This window comes from Tiliqua scincoides, chromosome 2 (genome assembly GCF_035046505.1).
Source record: "Tiliqua scincoides isolate rTilSci1 chromosome 2, rTilSci1.hap2, whole genome shotgun sequence".
In the NCBI taxonomy this organism is placed as follows: Eukaryota; Metazoa; Chordata; class Lepidosauria; order Squamata; family Scincidae; genus Tiliqua; species Tiliqua scincoides.
The window spans coordinates 142,844,600-142,866,193 of record NC_089822.1 but is presented as its reverse complement, the minus strand read 5'-3'; the positions used below and the strand labels follow the sequence as shown (position 1 = coordinate 142,866,193).

At 44.3% G+C, this 21,594-nt stretch overlaps 1 protein-coding gene across 1 annotated transcript in view; it reads left to right on the top strand.

The window, feature by feature from the left end:
- PITPNC1 (phosphatidylinositol transfer protein cytoplasmic 1) overlaps positions 1-21,594 on the top strand; it is a 188,098-nt gene that overhangs the window by 76,871 nt on the left and 89,633 nt on the right. Inside the window, exon 2 of the mRNA XM_066615807.1 lies at positions 20,594-20,742. Within this exon, the coding sequence (XP_066471904.1) occupies positions 20,594-20,742 (149 nt within the window). The remainder of the gene's footprint in view (positions 1-20,593; positions 20,743-21,594) is intronic.

The window sequence follows — 21,594 nt, the reverse complement described above, 5'->3', positions numbered from 1 at the left end:
TAGGATTGCAGCCCTAAACATTGTATGAGTATTGAAAGCTGAGAATTTCCTGATATGTAATGGAATTTTATCCTATTTTTATAATAATAATAATAATAATAATAATAATAATAATGATAATGATGATGATGATGATGATGAAAGGCTGCATAGATAACCATTTTGGTATTATGTGAGGCAAGTATAACGTACTGCCCAGTATTGTGTATTTTCAGTAGCTTACAACTTTTTTCTACCCAGCCCATAACAAAGCCACACCTAAATTTATCATTCTTTTTAAACTGAGCCTCAGTTTCTCCCAGGCCTAGTTCATCCCTAAAATATAAAGCAAAAGACAGCTAACTTTTGTTTTGTCCTGTTCCATTGCTGTCAAATGAAGTGAGACTTTGGATGGACACTCCATTTGAAGCGTTTTAGCTCAAAAATTGCTTGGCAGTACAAAATAAAATCAACTGTGAGAGGCACACAATGGACACGCTGAATTTAGCATCTTTGGCACCTTTTAGGGGATATGACTTCTAATTGTGCATTCTCTTTGTATCACAGGGGAGCACAAGGCTAGCAAACATAACCTTTAAGCAGCAGGGATGGAACAGCTGCATAAATTGTTAAATGTCACCTAAAGCATTGTCAAAGCAGAGCACAGCCTGTTCACGTCTTTAGCCTGAATTTATTTATAACATAAGAAATGAAGATAAGACAAGATTCTGTTCCCAATTACAAGCAACAAGGGGGGTGGACATCAATGAGTTATTCATCCACATGCAGTGGAAGCAGAATTCGGCTGCCTCTTGCCTCCACAGGTGGTGCTTTGTCCACAGCATTAGCAGGGAGACAGCAGTGGCTACACACTGATATGTCTGGGTCAGAGCATGATGGCTGTGGATAGGCTGTGGCTATAATTGGGCCTAGATAGGCCCATCTTACCTAAGTTAGCCATTTGGCATCTGACACAATATCCCAAGCAGCTGAACATTGGCTACATTGTAGTAGCACCAATAGTGAATATGAAAGCAGTTGTAGTGATAGCAGCAGCATTCTGAGCACACTGCCCAGACTTGAGTTTATAAACCAAGATATTATTGAGCAGCCCCCACCCATTAATTATTTCCTTCACTGGATACTGCTGCAAGAAAGAGGGTGGTTTAATATGAGCCATCTTGGGCAATAGGAACAATATCAGAGGTAAGCATTCGTAAGTAGAGCTTGATGGCTTGAGAAGTCCACCCTCTAGTAGGACTTGTGAGAGATCTCGTAGCAGCTAGGCACAGCTTAAGACAGCTTATCATGCCATAATTGTCCTATGGTCTGGTATGCTGAAGCATTGAATAGGGAGGAAAACCATTAAACATCACATTGATAGAGCTCACAAGAAGGTTGGGAAGGTGGCAGTGTAGCAGAGAATGGTGGCATTGTTCATTTCAAACCACCATGTTTAAATTATTTGTGGGAAGGGCACCATATGTTTATACTGGAGGGTTGCAATATATTTTTATAGGATATGTTGCAGAGCCTTTGCAATGTGGCCTGCAAAGGAGAACAGGTGTTAACTGTTGGGGAGTAGAGTTTATGGAATTGGAACCTAGCATCACCTTATTGATGAGAAAATTCCCTTATGTCACTCCAATAGTTTGAGTCTGGTTTGTGGAGTTCTCTGGGAATAGCATGCCTTGTCAATTCTAAGGCTGGCAATGTGAGAGAGATGACTCTTGTGGGTGAAAAAAAAAGTGCAGAACAGTTTGTTAGGATTTATACAAGTCTATGAGTGGTGGAGGGTGGAGTCACTCAGTACGGGGTAAGGTATGAACAAGAACAAGGCTTCACCCTCCCCATGTTGCGGAAAATGTTTCCTTTACGGGAGATGTTGGAAGAAATGCAAATAGGTCAGTCTTAAGTGCATTTGCTTGCTGCAGATCTTGTAATTCATTCACGCTGTGCATGTTTACTAAATTCAGTGGCTCTTTCTTTCCAGATTTTATCCGTAAAAAAAACAAAACCCCTCCTTGTTGTTTTTCTGGATTTCTAGTATTTTTGCCTGATGTTTACACTGATTCGAAATATCATGTTCCATAACACTGTGCACTGACACATTGGTTTCATCTGGATAGTGTTAACCAGTTTTGTGAACATTGTCTGACACAACTGAGCAGTCCTGTGAGAATTATATTAGCAAGTGTATTTTACAAATTGTTGTGTTAAATACCATAGGATGGTTATATGATTCAGGGGAAAGATCAAGTCCTCTGCTACAACCCTTTCTCAATTCTCCTAACCTCCCTTACCCTCTTCTCCCTTCTGCATACACAGAGTTGTATGCACATTTCCACACCCAGGGAATAGACCAGATTAGTTTTTTAGAATCTCTCATTACCCACTGGAAGTGATGTCATGACCGGAAGCAACATAATCAAGCAGGAAGATTTTTAACAATCCTAGGCTACAATCCTACCCGCACTTACCCAGGAGTAAGTCCCATTGACTATCATTGTTAAAAGCATATACATAGTAGCATGTTAAAAGTACCTATCTGTTACATTTTCCCAAATGCAGTCACATACAAGTGGCGCCAGGGGCTTCATTTTACTCATCACCGGCAGCCACAGCCTTCCCAGGGTGCAGGGATCCTCATGGTAACCTCCACAGGGCTCCTCAAGCCTTGGAAAATCTAAAAATAACTATTGCGACCTAGTTCCAGTTTCTTGATTGAAAACCGGAAGTGGGTTGTAATCTTTATTTTTAGATGTTTTCAGGCTTGGGGAGCTCTGTGGAGACTACCCGCAGAGTTTGGGAACCACTGATGTAGTAGATTTTGCAGAGACTGGGCCAGGTTTCCATGAATGTATGAATGGAGGGAATTCGACTCTTCTCACTAGCTCTTTCTGCTCACTACACATTTATCCAAAACTCCTAACTATGTTTGAGGTCTATGCAAAATGCATACAAATCTTTATGTGCAAAGGCTGTGCTCAGAACTCTTCATGTATCTTTTGAGGTGAGTCCATGGAAATGTATGCTACAAGAAATGCCAGGGGGTGCCACGTGCACATGCCAAGGGCTCATATCCCTGGAAGGGGAAGCTGTTGACCCCCTACCTCCATGGACCATGGCTTACCAGGCAGTGAGGGGCAGAGCAACAGCTGGAAGTGGACCATTCTCTTACTTCCCTAGGGAAATCTCTAGTTGCCAAACCCATGCCGCTATACCTGTGGCGTGGAGAAATCCTGTCTGCTGCAGCCTAGAAACAGGGCAGGAGACAAGAGGAAAGTCCTCCTTCACACCACTGCTATGGCACAGGCACAAAGGAGAACTCGCCTCCATCTTCTATCCAGTTCCAGGAAGGGGGGCATAGCTGACACATGTGTGCAGTCGGCCCCCCTCCACATGGCTTGCGCCTGAGGACCTCCAAATATTTCATTCTTACCCTGATTAAATGTGATTATCTTTAAGGTGACACAAAACTCTTTTCATTGTTTTTGCTGCAGCAGACTAGCTCAGCTACCTCTCAAAGGAACAAGTGGAGATTGAAGTCAGGTCAGTGGGTACAGTTCTTCCCACTTCATGTATTCATATCCCCACATATACTGCATGAGCAAGGCTCATCTTAAATTTCGTGGCCATGAAATCTGCACCTCAAAATGAGTTGAGGAACATAAAGTACAAGAAAATCAAGAGCATTTTATAATAAGACTTGCAAACATTTCTTGTGAGATTTGCAGAAACCTGGAGATTGGTTAATATCATTTATTTTGCAGAATTATCATTCCACTCAAAATCAGAAAATGTTTTTGTGACCCCAAATTGCCACTGAGCAGCTTTAATTTGTTGCCTGCTCACGAATAAGTACTTTGTTGTTTGCTCAGATGATAACTGTGCTTCAATAAATGCCATATTTAAATATAATTATTTGAAATGGATTACCTGAAGCACGAATTATAACAAAAGACTTTACAAAAATTGCTCTGTTGAAAGCCAGAGCATGGTAAAAACTAGTTTTACTTCTAAGAGTATACAAAAAGGCTTTGTTCTTGTGAAAGCAGATGGTATTCCTGCTGTTCCTTGAATAGAAAAGACAAAGATTATGTATTGTTCAAACCCCATCTATGGTTTACAAGTACCCATCACCTGTGGAATCCATGCATTTAATTGTGGCAGCCATCAAGGAAAGCCTCTAGAACAGTGGTTCTCACACATTTAGCACTGGGACCCATTTTTTAGAATGAGAATCTGTCAGGACCCACTGGAAGTGATTTCAAGACTGGAAAATTCATCATTGTTCATCATCAAGTAGGAAAATTTTTAACAATAGGCTGCAATTCTACCCAAACTTATCCAGGAGTAAGTCCCATTTACAGGTTGAGTCTCATTATTTGCGAGGGTTCCATTCCAAGAACTCATGTGGATGGAAAAAAAGGCACTATAGCAAATCAATTTAAAAAACAAACTTTCTTTGCTCTGGTGATTTAAAAGCAACCTTGATGACCTTTGTAATGCACACAGAGGCCAACAGTCTCTCTCCAGGCACTTAGGCCTCACTAAGAGACAGCAATCCCTCCCTTCACCAGGAACTGGAGCAAGGGGGAAAGAAGGTGATAATCGCTGCCATTTAGCCTTCTTTCACATCGCGGGGAAGGGAGCAGCGAAGCCTGCAGAGAATGATTGATGGATTGTCAGCCGGCTGCCACCTCTGGCATTATTAAATGACTGTTTTCTTTTAATTTAAAAGATCCTTCTCATCAACTTTGACATAGAAAAATCTGTGAATACTTAGGTTATACCTGTAATCACTTGTATGATTGTCTCTCTGCAGCAGTTAAAAAGCAGTTTTTAAAACTGTGATTTTAAAGGGGTGCATTTTTTCCCTTCTCCAGGAATCATTCCTTCTCTCTGCAGGGGCCTTTTGTGTTGAGTCAAATCCGTGTATAACAAGGCTGGACCTGTACTATCATTGTTGAAAGAATATACACAGTAGCTTGTTAAAAGTACAGGTCTGTAACATTTCCCCAAATGCAGTCACATACCATGGAAGCATCAAGTCTAATATATTAAAAATAAAATATTGGAATGAATGGGGACCCACTTGAAATGGGCTCACAACCCACCTAGTGAGTCCCAACCCACAGTTTGAGAAACACTGCTCTATAGTACTTCACCATACAAGCAATACATTTTTAAATAGTTACTGGCAATGCAGGATGCAAAGTGCCTCTTTCAAAATGGCACCAGGCTGTCTGCTTCAGTGTCTTTGGCTGCAGCTGTCCTCTTTGTAGTACTTGCTTATATAAGTTCCTCCCCACAGCCCACTCCTAGCCAACTTTCCCGAGCTGATGCAGCCATGATAATGGGGTGAAAACTGCATTCTGTGGTGGAGGTCCAGTCATGGAGGCCTCCTCTGCGTAATGGAACATTTTAATCATTTTCTCAGGGATGTTGCAGCTGCACTGGTGCTGAAAAGTTGATTAGGATTGGGCTGCCAGTGAAGTAAGAGCCAAATTAGATATGATGGTGTCAAACTACATGTTTAAATGCACGTTTGCCCCAATTACATATAAAGCAAGGTGTGAAGCCCAGTTTTTAGAACAAAGGTAGAAAGCAGATATGGGTCAGTGAACCCTACCCTTTCCACATATTCAGCTTTTCTGTCTTCAGCCTCTTTCCTCAGAAGCTTTTCTCCTCAGCCAAGCTTGGATTCTAGAAAAGCACTTGGGGAGGAGAGGCTGCATGGAGGTTTCAATTTCCCTCACCGAACTGTGCTGCTTTTTGCCCTAAAAGTCTGATATGTAAATACCCTTCCTTCCTCTTCCCTTGAGAAGAGGGCTGCTAACCAGTGTAGGGTTTATAAAAGTACCCCTAAATAAAACAACAACAACAACAACAAAAAAGCTATGCAGTCAGACAGCCAGCAGCAGGGAGGGGGCTATCCAGTGTTCTGCATTGAGTGCCACATGTATGATTATATGCCTCTGGGGCATAAGTCATGGGTGTGTCCTCGGTGCAAAGAGCTCCAGGGTCTCAGGGAACACGTCCGCTCCCTTGAAGCCTTGGTGGCCGACCTGGAGAAGCGCAGGCAGGCAGAGGAGGACCGTGGGGAGACTTCCGCGGCTTCGTCCCAACCTCAGGCGTGCAGCTCCTCAGCTGCCCGGGTGGGAAGTCTCAGGACTGGAGGATGTCATCCTGGAGAGGAGGGAAACAATCCCCTAGGGGGGACCCCTTCTCCAGGGGATGGGCCCGTATCCGAACACACTCGGGATACTCCTCAGCGGGAGGGGGGTCGGGGGCTTCTTGTAGTGGGGGATTCGATTATTAGAAACATAGAGAGGGGGGTTTGCGACGGATGTGAGGACCGCATGGTGACTTGCCTGCCTGGTGCGAAGGTTGCGGACATCACTTCTCGTCTAGACAGGCTAGTAGACAGTGCTGGGGGAGAGGTAGCGGCTGTGGTGCATGTCGGCACCAATGACGTGGGCAAGTGTAGCTGGGAGGTCCTGGAGGCCAAATTTAGGCTTTTAGGCAGGAAGCTGAAAGCCAGGACCTCAAAGGTAGCGTTCTCTGAAGTGCTACCTGTTCCACGCGCAGGGCCAGCTAGGCAGGCGGAGATCAGGGGTCTCAATGCGTGGATGAGACGGTGGTGTAGGGAGGACGGGTTTAGATTCGTTAGGCACTGGGGAACGTTTTGGGACAAGCGGTGCCTGTACAAGAGGGACGGGCTCCACTTGAACCAGAATGGAACCAGACTGCTGGCGCATAACATTAAAAAGGTGGCAGAGCAGCTTTTAAACTGATCCCTGGGGGAAGGCCGACAGGAGCCGAGGGGCATCCGGTTCGGGACTCCTCATCCCTATGGGACGAGGATGGGGAGGTTAGAGAACAACAAGACAAAGGCAGAGTAGGAGAAGAAATTGGGAAAGGTAGCGTGATGGGATGTGATAGACGGTTTGGCACACTGAGAGGATGCGGGGACAAAGGAGTGAATAAGCAGCCCATCCTAGGGCATTCCATGTACAAATGCTTTTATGCGAATGCCCGAAGTCTACGAGCAAAGGTGGGAGAACTGGAATGTCTGGTGACAAGGGAAAACATTGACATAGTGGGCATAACGGAAACCTGGTGGAATGCGGAGAATCAGTGGGATACTGCAATCCCGGGCTATAAACTCTACAGGAGGGACAGGCAGGGGCGTGTTGGAGGTGGGGTGGCCCTTTATGTTAAGGAAGGGATAGAATCCAGCAAAGTAGAGACTGAAGGTGGGTCCGACTCCACTGTAGAATCTCTGTGGGTTAAATTACCAGGCTTGTGCAGTGATGTAATACTGGGGGTGTGCTATCGTCCTCCAGACCAGAAATCGGATGGGGACCTTGAAATGAGGAAACAGATCAGAGAGGTGACAAGGAGGGATAGGGTTGTAATCATGGGGGACTTCAATTATCCTCATATTGACTGGGTCAATTTGTGTTCTGGTCACGATAAGGAAACCGGATTTCTTGACGTGCTAAATGACTGTGGCTTAGAGCAGCTAGTCACGGAGCCCACCAGAGGACAGGTGACTCTGGATTTAATATTGTGCGGTATGTAGGACCTGGTTAGAGATGTAAACGTTACTGAGCCATTGGGGAACAGTGATCATGCTGCGATCCGTTTTGACATGCACGTTGGGGGAAGAATACCAGGCAAATCTCTAACAAAAACCCTTGACTTCCGACGGGCAGACTTCCCCCAAATGAGGAGGCTGGTTAGAAGGAGGTTGAAAGGGAAGGTAAAAAGAGTCCAATCTCTCCAGAGTGCATGGAGGCTGCTTAAAACAACAGTAATAGAGGCCCAGCAGAGGTGTATACCGCAAAGAAAGAAGGGTTCCACTAAATCCAGGATGGTGCCGGCATGGCTAACCAGCCAAGTTAGAGAGGCTGTGAAGGGCAAGGAAGCTTCCTTCCGTAAATGGAAGTCTTGCCCTAATGAAGAGAATAAAAAGGAACATAAACTGTGGCAAAAGAAATGTAAGAAGGTGATACGGGAGGCCAAAAGAGACTATGAGGAACGCATGGCCAGCAACATTAAGGGGAATAATAAAAGCTTCTTCAAATATGTTAGAAGCAGGAAACCCGCCAGAGAAGCGGTTGGCCCTCTGGATGGTGAGGGAGGGAAAGGGGAGATAAAGGAGACTTACAGATGGCAGAGAAATTAAATGAGTTCTTTGCATCTGTCTTCACGGCAGAAGACCTCGGGCAGATACCGCTGCCTGAACTGCCTCTCCTGACGAGGAGTTAAGTCAGATAGAGGTTAAAAGAGAAGATGTTTCAGACCTCATTGATAAATTAAAGATCAATAAGTCACCGGGCCCTGATGGCATCCACCCAAGAGTTATTAAGGAATTGAAGAATGAAGTTGCAGATCTCTTGACTAAGGTATGCAACTTGTCCCTCAAAACGGCCACGGTGCCAGAAGATTGGAGGATAGCAAATGTCACGCCTATTTTTGAAAAGGGAAAGAGGGGGGACCGGGAAACTATAGGCCGGTCAGCCTAACATCCATACCGGGTAAGATGGTGGAATGCCTCATCAAAGATAGGATCTCAAAACACATAGATGAACAGGCCTTGCTGAGGGAGAGTCAGCATGGCTTCTGTAAGGGTAAGTCTTGCCTCACGAACCTTATAGAATTCTTTGAAAAGGTCAACAGGCATGTGGATTTGGGAGAACCCGTGGACATTATATATCTGAACTTTCAGAAGGCGTTTGACACGGTCCCTCACCAAAGGCTACTGAAAAAACTCCACAGTCAGGGAATTAGAGGACAGGTCCTCTCATGGATTGAGAACTGGTTGGAGGCCAGGAAGCAGAGAGTGGGTGTCAATGGGCAATTTTCACAATGGAGAGAGGTGAAAAGTGGTGTGCCTCAAGGATCTGTCCTGGGACCAGTGCTTTTCAACCTCTTCATAAATGACCTGGAGACAGGGTTGAGCAGTGAAGTGGCTAAGTTTGCAGACAACACCAAACTTTTCCGAGTGGTGAAGACCAGAAGTGATTGTGAGGAGCTCCAGAATGATCTGTGGTGGTGGGTGGGATGTGTGCCTGGGGGGGATGGGAGATTGGTCCTCGGAGCTCTGCTCCGCAGGATCCAAGGCACTCACTGCCCGCCCTACACGAGTGCCTTTACCTTACCACTGACCTTTTGGTTGGCGGTAAAGTGCGTAGCCCCATTGTGGGGCTGCTTACCTTACTTGGGGGAAGGGGACAAATGTCCCCTTTTCCCAAGGCGCCTCCCACAGTAGTACAGGAAGTGCTGGGTTCGGCAGCAGCCCTACTCGGTGCTGCCGAGCCTGGGTGCCCCGGGCAGCTCAGAATTGGGCTATGGGTCTGTTGCTGTCATGTTCAATTTGTCCCTGCTTAAAGTCTTTTTAAGCCATTTCTTCCCAACATTGTATAAATGCAACAAGGACCAAATGTGTATACCTGTGGGCCAGGCAAAAATGGGTTTTTAAAAAGGACATTTGAAAGCCTATGTCTTCTTTCTTTTTTTAAGTCTGTGATTTAGTCACTTCCTAAACTGAAATAATCAAGGATGGGAGCACTATTTTATGTGAAGAGGTTAAAAGATCTGGTTCTGTTTGATCTAGCAAAAGCACAGCTGAGAAGATCTGATAGCACTGTAAATACCTCAGGGGAATTAATGCAGTAGAAACAGAGGTATTTAGGTTAAAGATTACTCTGGGTCAAGAAGAAATTAATACAAACTGTCCATTAATAAAGCTAGGCTGGTGATCAGATAAATATTTCTAGCTATTAGAATAGCAAAATATGGAAACAGTTGTTGATGCAAGTACCTTCATTTTTTGTTTAAAAACAAAGATGACAATGAAAGAAATTATGTTGTATGTTTTTCAGTTCAGTTCAGTAAGACCTTTATTGGCATAAAATACAGAGAAAGAACAAAACAAAACAGAAATATACAAAGACAACAAAACATAAGCATAAACATCAGTCACTACCCAGAGTCCCAGGGCTCTGCCTGGCTATTACCCCAGATAAAAAGGAAGCGACATTATCCAGAGTCTCAGAATCAGGTGTGGAAAGGAGAGACTGAAGCATGATTGAATCCTCCCAGCCCTGCATCCTAGCTAACAATGGGCCTAGATATTTCTTGCGTAACGCATCATGTAGCGGGCAGTAAAAAAAGGTATGCATACCTTTTTTTACTGCCCGCTACATGATGCGTTACGCAAGAACTGTGTGGAAAGGAGAGACTGTGTGGAAAGGTGTGGAAAGGAGAGACTGAAGCATGATTGAATCCTCCCAGCCCTGCATCCTAGCTAACAATGCTAGCTAACAATGGGCCTAGATATTTCTGAGTTGGGGATACTGCTGAACCTGCCCGTTAACAAGGCTGATGGAAGAGCGTTACACCTTGCAAGTGTGAAAGCTCTCTGAGCCTGCGGGCACACCAGGTGGTAAAAGAAGGAGGCCGGTTTCCCAAAACTGACTGGAATATGGAGATGGAGTGGAGAACATGTGGTTCTGGCGGCACTAAACAGCTCTTGTTGTTCGATAGCAAGAATTCTTCCTTTGACGATTCTGTAAGCTGCATCACAGCTGTATCATCACAGCTGCATCAAAGCTGTATGTTTTTCATTTGGTGCCCCAATCACTTAAAAAACATTTTTCTCTAATGTTTTGAGTCTATATATGGTGTGGTAGATGCTGGCTGATGATTCCTTTGTAAGGCAGATTGTCGATTACCCCTGCTAACTGGATAAAAAGGCACGTTTTAAGAGGCAGTTCTCTTATATTTTGTAGGGAGCAACAATTCATTCCAGTAGAGCTTATTTCCAGGGCAGGAGTGCCCAAACCCCAGCCCTGGGGCCACATGCGGCCCTCAAGGACTCTCAGTGTGGCCCTCAGGGAGCCCCCAGTCTCCAATGAGCCTCTTGCCCTCCAGAGATTAGTTGGAGCCCACACTGACCTGACGCAACTGCTCTCAGACTGAGGGCGACTGTTTGACCTCTCACGTGAGCTGTAGGGTGAGGACTTCTTCCACTGCTTGCTGTTTCATGTCTGTGATGCAGTAGCGACAGCAAAGGAAAGGCCATCCTTGCTTTGTGCAAGAACTTTTATGGGCCTTGAGCTATTGCAAGACCTTCATTCATTCATATAAATTCATCTTTAATATATTCATTTATGTAAACTTATGTAAATTTATTCAAATTTTAAATGTAAATTAATTCTTTTTTTCCCTGGCCCCCTACACTGTGTCAGAGAGATGATGTGGCCCTCCTGCCAAAAACTTTGGACACCCCTGCTATAGAGCAGTGTTTCCCAAACTGTGGGTTTGATTTAAGATTTAACTTGATTTAAGATTGGTGCTGAGCAGAGTTTCCTGTGTAAACACAAGTGATGGCAAGATCAGATAACTAATTGGCTCAGGGCTCAATCCTATGGTCAGCACCACGCCTCCACAGTGTGGACCACAGTCACAAATGTGCCATAAGGCACGTTTGCGGGACTTACCACTGGGCTCATGCCTGAGGTGACTCAGCTCCAGCCAGCGCTGAGCCACTGCCTGGCGGGCGTCCGCGTTCCGCAGCTCGGCAGTGCCTGCCACTGCCAGGCTGCAAAATGGCAAATGGGGCAGGGATGGGGGTGTTCTGGGGAGGGGAGAGGCCAGTGTGACACGGGGAGGTGGCGGGGAGGATGGTGTGACGTGGGAAGGGGTGGGCGTGCCAGAGGCAGGAGCTGAAGTCTTTGCAGAGCAATTAGCAGTTATCTTGCAAACTGCAGGAGCTAATTGCCCTACAAAGAGCTCAGCTTCTGCAGTCTGCAAGCATGTGTAAATACAGAGAGATAGATGTGTTTTGTTGATGCTAGGTGGGTCCCAACAGAGTGTTGTTTTCAAAAGTGAGTCCTGGTGCTAAAAGGTTTGGCAACCACTGCTTTAGTGGCTGTTGTCAATGGACAGATGCCCCCACACAGGCCATCTTGGCCCATTGATGAGCTGGCCCATGCCATATAGCACTTAGCTGCTCCTCCAGTGACTCAGAGGAAAGCTGCACTGCAGCCAATCACATGGTTCACCTGGAGCATGGCTGGTGTCCCAGTCATCTTGTCTGTAGGAATGTTGCAGTCAGCTACTGTGGGGGAGAGGGTGAGGCTGGAAGGGGAAGATGAGCATGCAGGGTGGCAAGATAATAAAGGCCTTGCTGCTTGCTGAGGAGGAGAAGCACAGGAGATCTGGAATCACAGAGTTCTGTGACGTCAGCAAGGCTAGCCATGTGGAGGAGGACTCTCTCTAAGCCTTTGTCAGGTAGGGGAGGTCCAACAGCTATCCTGGCCAATTACTGACATTGAGGAACCCAGAAGGGCACTGTGACCCCTGCAAGCTTCTTGTTACACACTCTTTTTGTGTGTGAGACCATGAGTTCCTTTGAGACAAGGAACCCATTTATCCTGCTTTATTAATTACTTGACTAGTATTTTTGTTGAAAAGTGATATATAATGTTCCTAATAACAATTAGTCCAGGATGGTTATGAATGTTTCATCAGTAAGAGCAAATAGAGCCATCAGGGCATGGAGAAGGTGACATCCTTCCAACTGAGGGGTAGGGGGCAGATGTGTTAGCACATAAGAAAGCAGTTGGCACTTTCCTAAGAAACCAAGATGAAGAGAGGGAGGGAGAATTTAGTGCAGCCATTTTCAGCCACTGTTCTGTGGCACATTGGTGTGCTGCGAGTATTGTATTGGCAACCTTCAGTCTCGAAAGACTATGGTATCGCGCTCTGAAAGGTGGTTCTGGCACAGCGTCTAGTGTGGCTGAAAAGGCCAATCCGGGAGTGACAATCCCTTCCACACCGGGAGCAAGTGCAGTCTGTCCCTGGTCTGTCTCCCTGGCTATGGGCCTTCCTTCTTTGCCTCTTAGCCTCAGACTGTTGGCAAAGTGTCTCTTCAAACTGGGAAAGGCCATGCTGCACAGCCTGCCTCCAAGCGGGCCGCTCAGAGGCCAGGGTTTCCCACTTGTTGAGGTCCATCCCTAAGGCCTTCAGATCCCTCTTGCAGATGTCCTTGTATCGCAGCTGTGGTCTGCCTGTAGGGCGCTTTCCTTGCACGAGTTCTCCATAGAGGAGATCCTTTGGGATCCGGCCATCATCCATTCTCACGACATGACCAAGCCAACGCAGGCGTCTCTGTTTCAGCAGTGAATACATGCTAGGGATTCCAGCACGTTCCAGGACTGTGTTGTTTGGAACTTTGTCCTGCCAGGTGATGCCAAGGATGCGTCGGAGGCAGCGCATGTGGAAAGCGCTCAGTTTCCTCTCCTGTTGTGAGCGAAGAGTCCATGACTCGCTGCAGTACAGAAGTGTACTCAGGACGCAAGCTCTGTAGACCTGGATCTTGGTATGTTCCGTCAGCTTCTTGTTGGACCAGACTCTCTTTGTGAGTCTGGAAAACGTGGTAGCTGCTTTACCGATGCGCTTGTTTAGCTCGGTATCGAGAGAATGAGTGTCGGAGATCGTTGAGCCAAGGTACACAAAGTCATGGAAAAACATGAAAAAACATTTTCAGCCACTGTTCTGTGGCACATTGGTGTGCTGCGAGTGGTCCACAGGAATTTGGGGAAGGTCATTTATTAGTAGGGCCAGTGGGGGATGTGAGCCCCCCACTGACAGCATGGTGTGCCTTGTCAATTGTCAAAAACCTGATGGCATGCCTTGACAATTTTAGTGCTTTGTCAGTGTGCCATGAGATGAAAAAGGTTGAAAATTGCTGATTTAGAGTCTGTAAGGTGGTGGCGGCTGAAAAGATGTGTGGGTGGCCAAGTTGCTCTCTGGGGGAATCTTCTGCCTTGAACCTGTTTGTACTGATTTGCTTCAATTCATGCTCTGCTTGTGTATTTTTAAACGAAGCAAATACATATTGCATCAGTCTCCAGTGCTCTCTCCGCCAAGTTAAACTAAAACTGACTGTGCTGGCCCTGGCATTTCTCCCTGTTTGGGGAGGTGGGGAGCAGACAGTATCGTTCTGCCTACTGATATATCCAAGATGGTCAAAACAAGAGACGGAATGTTGACTGTGGTGTGACTCAGTTAGAGGACTAAGAAAAGTTTTCCTGGAGACATTGTCATACGGTTGTAGAGGTCTGTCATTTGAAAGATAGGAGTGGAAGATTCTGGCTTTGTACAGGGGTTGGTGTCCTTTCTGACCTACAGTTTTCTGATTCACAGTGTTTGTAGAAAGTCAGCTGCCTTTTAAAAAGATTTCTCCTTCCTCATAATTGTTTCTTAGTTTTCTGCTAACATTTTTCCTGCAGCCTTGTTTTCTTAAAAAGCATCTTCACTGACACTGAGTGATGTGATGTTTTACTTTATAAAATACAGCTTATGATAGAAGCCCCACAAACCTTTCTTTGCAACCTAATTGGACTTCAGCCTCTACAGGATATAGAGCTGCTCCCCCCATACCCCAGCCCACGGGCCAATCCTGAGGTTTGGAGGAATTCTCCCCCCCCCTTGAGTGGTGCTTACCGCTCCGGTGCACTGTGGCTTGACATGTCCTTAGATCAGGACAATGCAACACTCTGGGCAGTCGCGTCTGCCGGGAAATCCAGGTGCAATCCCCACTGGGACATTGTACCATAGACACAACTGCCCAGAGCAGTTGTGTCGGGTAATCCTGATCTGGGGACATGTCAAGCTGCAGCGCGCTAAAACGGTAAACACTGGTTGCGCCAGGAAGAGACATCCAGAGGCCTTGCTGGTAAAAGTCTGCTGAGTTGTGCATCTTTTGCCAAATCTATACAAATTCACACCTTTTTGCAGTCTAATCCTATGCATGTTTACTCAAAAGTATATCTCATTGTTTTCAGTTGTGCTTACATAGGCAGGCAGCATAAGAAAGTGTCTTCGTGATTCAATTTTTGTACTGAAATTGTGCCTTACAACAATTAGAATTCATTCACATCTGTGGGATGTTTCAGTGCCATTGTTTAACTTGATTAAGCATGCATTTAACTCTTTCCCATGGAAATCTGTGACATAAAATTGTTTAAACATGGATGCAGTATACTTGTGGAGTATAAAATATTGTTATTTGCAGGGTGATTTAGTATTCCTGACAAACCAGTTTTCTAAATGACTTTTTTGTATAGAACAAAATTTCATAATGAAGTCTGAAATTGTGCAGTCCATTTAAAAAGGGGGGGTTACCTCTTCACCTGCTGTTTGTGAGAAGTAAGCTTGTAAACCTTCCCTCAGATGGTTTAAAATGTAGTGTTATATTATGCATTATTTCTGAAAGTTGCTATGTGATTAAGGCTGCAATCCTAACCACACTTTCCTGAGAGTAAGCCCCATTGAACAAAATAGGACTTACTTCTGAGTAGACCTGGTTAGGATTGTGCCCACAGATGACAAGGAGAAAGAAGAAAAATATTGATATACGGTAATTCTTAAAAAAAACTCATTTTATTGCTAGAGAAGGGGTCATAGGGGCATGTTTTCACTTTTTTCTTCTGATACAAACAACACAATCCTATGCATGTTTACTCAAAAGTAAGTCCCATTGTGTTCAGTCCCATTGCTTTCAGGGAAGAGTGCATCTGATTACAGCCAAAAATGCCCAAGGCAGGCATTGTCATTAGTACTACAGTACAGTAGTACATGAGCTAGGTAGCTAGTTATCAGTGTGTGTATAGTTAGTAACCTGGGACATAAATGCTCTTTTTCTACAGGAAGAGATTGTATTGAAACTTTCCATGTGGTTTCTTTAATTCTTTGCCATCGGAACAATGCTTGCTATATATCTTCCTCACATCAGGTTCAAACTGGTTTGATTGGTTTTGTCCAGTGCTGGCACATCTGCCAAAGAAATCTATGCCTGAGAGCTGCATTCATATTTGCTATTCAAGACACTACCCCACTCTGAGAATTGGGCACTGCTGAAATGCATTTAGTATAAATATCCACCTTTTTCCTCCAATTTTTGATAGCACTGCTACTACTGGTCAACCCCCCAGATCTTTTCCATTTTTTTTAAATGATCAAGGTCCAGTCATTTAGGTTACTTGGGTGGAACACGGGGGCTTTGTTTTTTTCCTTCAGTTATTGTCTCTGTGTTGGGCTCTCTCTATGTCCCACCTGCTACCTGCTTGACTTGACCCAACAGATCTTTTGCAAATGAGAATGTAGCAGTTCTTAATTGGGTGGGAACTGAGGAACTCTTTCTCCACCCCCATATCTATGAACTTGGAGGACAGTGAATCAGTGGGCCTGAGGAGAGGAGAAGGCAGGGAGCAGGGGGAGGGACTGTTATGCTTGAGTGAGAGGCCGTGGAAGCTGTGCATGGTCCTGATGTGCTGCTAGTCTTGAAGAATGAAATGAAAGAATGTTGAAGAATGAAATCCCTTAGGGTGGGATGGGGAAACAGGAGCAAAAGTGCAGTCTAACAACTGTGGGGTGGAGGAGAGGGACGTGGTAGGTAAATCAAAGTGTTTGTCATTTGCCAGCTCCATTTTGCTGGGGAAGGAGACAAGACTCATCTTAAGGCAAATCAGTTAGGGTTCAAAAGAAGTACCAGAGGGATGTGAAGTACTTCTTAAATTTCAGCAGTGATTCCCCCACTGCCCTGAAAGTGCCACCTGTACCACTATTCCTGCTCTTGCATCTGCTTCATGTGTGGGGATAGCCTGCAGTCTGTGGTAGTGAAAGAGAGGCACTCCTGATGACTCTTTAGGACTGAATATTTTAAAACATTCATGTATGAAAACTAAGAGAGCAATAGCAACAGTCCTTTTTTTCTGAGGGCATTGCATGAGAAACTCTTCACAACACATTGCATTCTGAAAAGTAGGGAAAATTCCCATTGTTTCACTTTTTAAGGCAGATGTGATTGTAAGTTGTAGCTGCCTTGTATTGTAATGCCCATTATGCTTGTGGGAACCAAATAACTTCATTCAGTTCAACAGACTTACACTGCCATAATTGGATTATCAATTCTCCTATTCCTTTTTTATAGATCGTAAGCTGTTGCCAAAGACTTGCTTTTTTTATGATACAGTACTGAACCTAATATTCTGAAATTGATCTTGTCCACAGTGAATCAAATACCTTTTTTTGTAATTGATAATGCAGTGTGTGTGGTGTGGGTGGGCAAGTGGTATAGTGAGTGAACGAGAGAACGTAAACACACATTACTTAAATGTAGTGCTGTTTTCAACTGTTTTTCAAAAAATGCAATGCCAGCTCAGAATATTTAAAATACTGAAGGAAAGATATAGAAGATAACTAGCACTATGTAATGATGGTTACAGCCCAATCCAACTTACATCCCCACCCCAGTGATGCAGGCATGCCAAGGAGGTGCAAAAGTGCATCCAATAGGAGGCAGTAGGAGAGGTCTCCTTGGGGTAAGTGAACTTTTGTTCACTTGCCCTGGGGAAAGTTCCCATAGTCCTCATGGGACTCCTTAGTCCTGCACCACCAAGGCGTGTAAACGTGGCAGAGAGGGTTAGGATTCGGCCTCATGTTCATGCTGCCAAACCCACCCTCTCTCTCCCTTGTTCCTCCTGCCCAGAAACCTTCCCTTCCCTGCCTCATTCAACCCAGTACCCACCCTCATCGCCACCTTAGTTTTCACAGGTGGATGGTGGTCTGGCCGCCAGCCCGTGCATGCAGCCTGCAGCACCAGAGCATGCAACACCATCACAGTCCAGGCACTTCCATCTCTGTTGCAGTTGCAGAGGTTAGCATCCAGAAGTAATTGACGATGACACGGGAGATGATGATGTCACCACCAATTACTTCCTGACTGTGAGACCATGATGGTAAGAGGCTCGCAGAGCCACGCCTTGCAGTCCGGGAACTGCCGGTCTATCTTAAGAGTTATTATGAAGAGAAGATGAACATGGAGGTACACTGCTCTGAGCTCTTTCAAGGAAGATTGTGATAGAAAATTTAAGAAAAATAAATATAGAAGATGACCAGATGGTAAAACATGAGTCACTGCAATGTGCTTAGATATGTTGATAATGAACATAGTAAACCTCAGAATCATAGAACAAATACTCCTGGGCCACTATCCAGAAAGCTCATGTGGCAGTAGATAGATGAGTGCAGGCACAGCACCGAGCTCTTGCTTCAAGCCCATCTCATCCTGCAAGTGGGTTTACACTGGGGCAGTAGTTCCTGCTGCCACTACCCAGAGCTAGGGAGTTCAAACAGAAGGCTTGGGAAAATTTCCCTCCCAGGTTAGCAAAAGGTTCTAAGATCTGAAACCTAGAAGAGTCTGGCCTGGATGATGCTCACCTGGCATGCACCCAGCACCAAGTACACATGTAGACAAGCATGTCCAAAAATGTGCCAGGCAACACCTTTGTTTAATATTTTCATCAAAAATTTTACATCTAGGGCAGCTTGTACCTGAGAACCTTTGGTTGACAAGACTGCCAGAAATGCAAAGTTATAATCTGCCTTTCTTCCGCTTCCTGTTACTAGAAAGAATTTTATTCTAGCTGTGTGTTCCATGACTTACCAACTAACTAAGGGAACAATCTTAGGAGCACCCTTGGCTGGCGCAAGTCTGGACCCTAGCCCCCATTCTTGAGCAGTGCGCACTCCTGAGGTGGCGCAAGTCCGAGGAGACCCATTGGGGTTGAAGTGGCTTACCTGGGGTTAAGGGGAAGAGATTCCCCTTACCGTTGGCTGAGCCACTTTGGGCCCCTATCTTGCACTGGATACAGCGCAGGCATTCTGGCCTGACTGTTCCAGTGCTAGATAGAATTGTACTGTACTTTGTATAATCTACATTAAATGTACCCTTGGCTTCCTTGGTAGTGAGACTGAGTCTTGGGATCAAACTGCTCTTGTGCAATTGTGCAGCTCAAACATCTCCCCAGGTGAAAGGATCCACAAACATTTAAATATTCCACAGTAACCAAGTTCCTATTTGAATACATGCATTGAACTGTGTAACCCAATCCTCTTGGTAGGCACAGTTTGAAATAATAATATCACAATTAGTTCACAAGGTTAATGTCACAGTATAAACACCAGCTTTTTATATAGCACTTCAGGGCATCAGACCCTGCTGCAACTGTTCATTACTGGTAATGAAATTATCACTGTTGTAAATCTACACAGCACTTTCAGAAATGTGCTTTTCAAAAATTAACTTGGCAGGCAGCTTTTACTTTTTCAAAATGTTTTCACATTTTCTTCTTTTTCAAAGCAACTTATACAACATTTTCATGTTGGAATATGTGTAGTAAATGAAGAGGGGCTTGGAGGCAACTTGTGGAAATGGAAAGAATGTAATGTCTGGGGAAAGGGTTGGAGCAATGTGACCAAATTGTGAATGCTTTCTATTTCCTTTTTGGTTTTCATGTTCCAATATGTTAAAAATAAAACCATCAATGGTTTTGAAAAAGAGGCGCTTGGCTTTTGTGATTGTTATCCAAAACATAGGAAAGGAACCAATGGAAAAATGCAATCCCAGAAAAATACTCTTTTATGCTTAATTTTCATTATTTCAGGTAGTATTACAGATCTAAGATAACTCCATTAAGAGGAATTTAATTTAGGCTGCAGTCCTAACCACACTTTCCTGAGAGTAAGTTCCATTGAACAAAATAGAACTTACTTCTGAGTAAACCTGGTTAGGATTGTGCCCTAAGTTAAACAAATCACGTTATCTACCCTTTATGTTCACAAGTGATGTCTTCCTTGAAATTGTGCTGGGCCATGCATCATTTCAAAAACTGTTCCTTTAGTTCTAGATCAGAGTGTTGCTGCTGTACATATGCTGATTATGAACACCATGGAACTCGGGCCACTATTTCCAAATGCATTCTAAGCAATAGTTATGATTATTTGACGACTGAACCTTCATATTTTTAGGAGTCTCAGGGCCCAATCCTATCCATCATTCCAGCACCAGTGCAGCTGCAATGCAGCCCCAAGGTAAAAGAACAAATGTTTCATTACCTTGAAGATACCTATGTGACTGCCCCCCACTGCAGGATGCAGCAGACACCCCATTGGCATTGCTGCATCAGCACTGGAAGTTTGGATAGGATTGGGCCCTCTTTCTTTAAAAAAAACCAAGATGTTTCATGTAAATTGCAGTGCCCGCTTCTGGGTCAAACGCATTTAGCACTGTTAAGGTTCTCTAACCAAGAACTATTTTTAACAGCCTCCCTGAAAGTTGATTCAGATATTTGTAAATGTAAAGTGAAAGTAATTTCAGATCTGGTCATTTGTGAGATCATGGTGGCACATTTTTTCTTTCATTGTGGTATTGAGAATCACTCTTGAGATGTAGAAGCTGCATCTGTGTGTATATACAACATAAGATGTGACTTTCCCAATACAACCATGTCCCCAAATCCTTTTAGTGTAGAACAATTTATAGTCATCTGGGCTAGTCTATAATATTGAAACTTTGTATTGATGGTTATAAATATTTTTTAATCACTTGTGCAAAATGGTTTTATAAACACATCTCTGTCATAATGACATCAATTCTTAGGATTATATATATATGCTGATTAGTCTTAGTATGGGTTCTAATTATTTTTGTAGCAAACTAAACCTTTTTGCTTCTCCTTTTGCTTTGCAGTACAGGATTGGACAACTATATATGATTAGTAAACATAGCCATGAGCAAAGTGATCGTGGAGAGGGAGTAGAAGTGGTGCAGAATGAACCCTACGAAGATCCAAACTATGGGAATGGTCAACTAACAGAAAAGCGGGTTTACCTGAACAGGTAAGCACTTTTGTAAGCATTCTGCCATTGTATCTTCCAGTAGTACATTTGAAGATTTTGTTAGTAAAACAAGCTGCAGTTTGGCAACTTCAAGTTTGGGCGAAAAACCATTGCCAGTTCAATATAATCCAGCTCTCTTTTCAAATACACAGCATTTGTGATTGCAAAACCACATGGTACAAGAGTAGCATTGACCGCAACACAGTTTTTCCCCCATATTTCTTTAAGTTTTAACATGTGTGTATGTTACTGTTACCCTTCAGCAGCTCATCATTCATCTCATTCAGCATCCTTCCTATGAGTCAGCAGTCATTACATCCAAGCTGTCTTACATAGATGAGTGAGGGCCCAATCCTATCCAATTTTCCAGTGCCGGTGCAGCCATGCTGATGGGGTGCGCACTGCTTCCTGTAGTGGGGAGTCAGTCACAGAGGCCTTCTCAAGATAAGGAAACATTCATTCCCTTGCCTCGGGGCTGCATTGCAGTTGGACCAGTGCTGGAAAGTTGGATAGGATTGGGCCCTGAATACATTACAGAATTAAACAGGATAAAATGGAGATGAACCCTCAGTAAACTCTTAAACTTAAGTGTATATTTGAAACAGATTATGGGCCCAGTACATGAGCATCAGAAAGTTTATGTCCCAAAGAAACTAAGGAAAATTAGTCTTAGATTCCAGCTTGAAAGTATTGGGGGTGTGTGTGTGTGTGTGTGTGTGTGTGTGTGTGAATTCCTAATTCCTTCATGTTTGTCATGGCCTTTCAGATTCTAAGGTATAATAAAAGAAAAAATGCGTTATCTGAATAGTTAAAGCTGAGTTACTTAAAAAAACTGTATAAAGGAGAATGTCC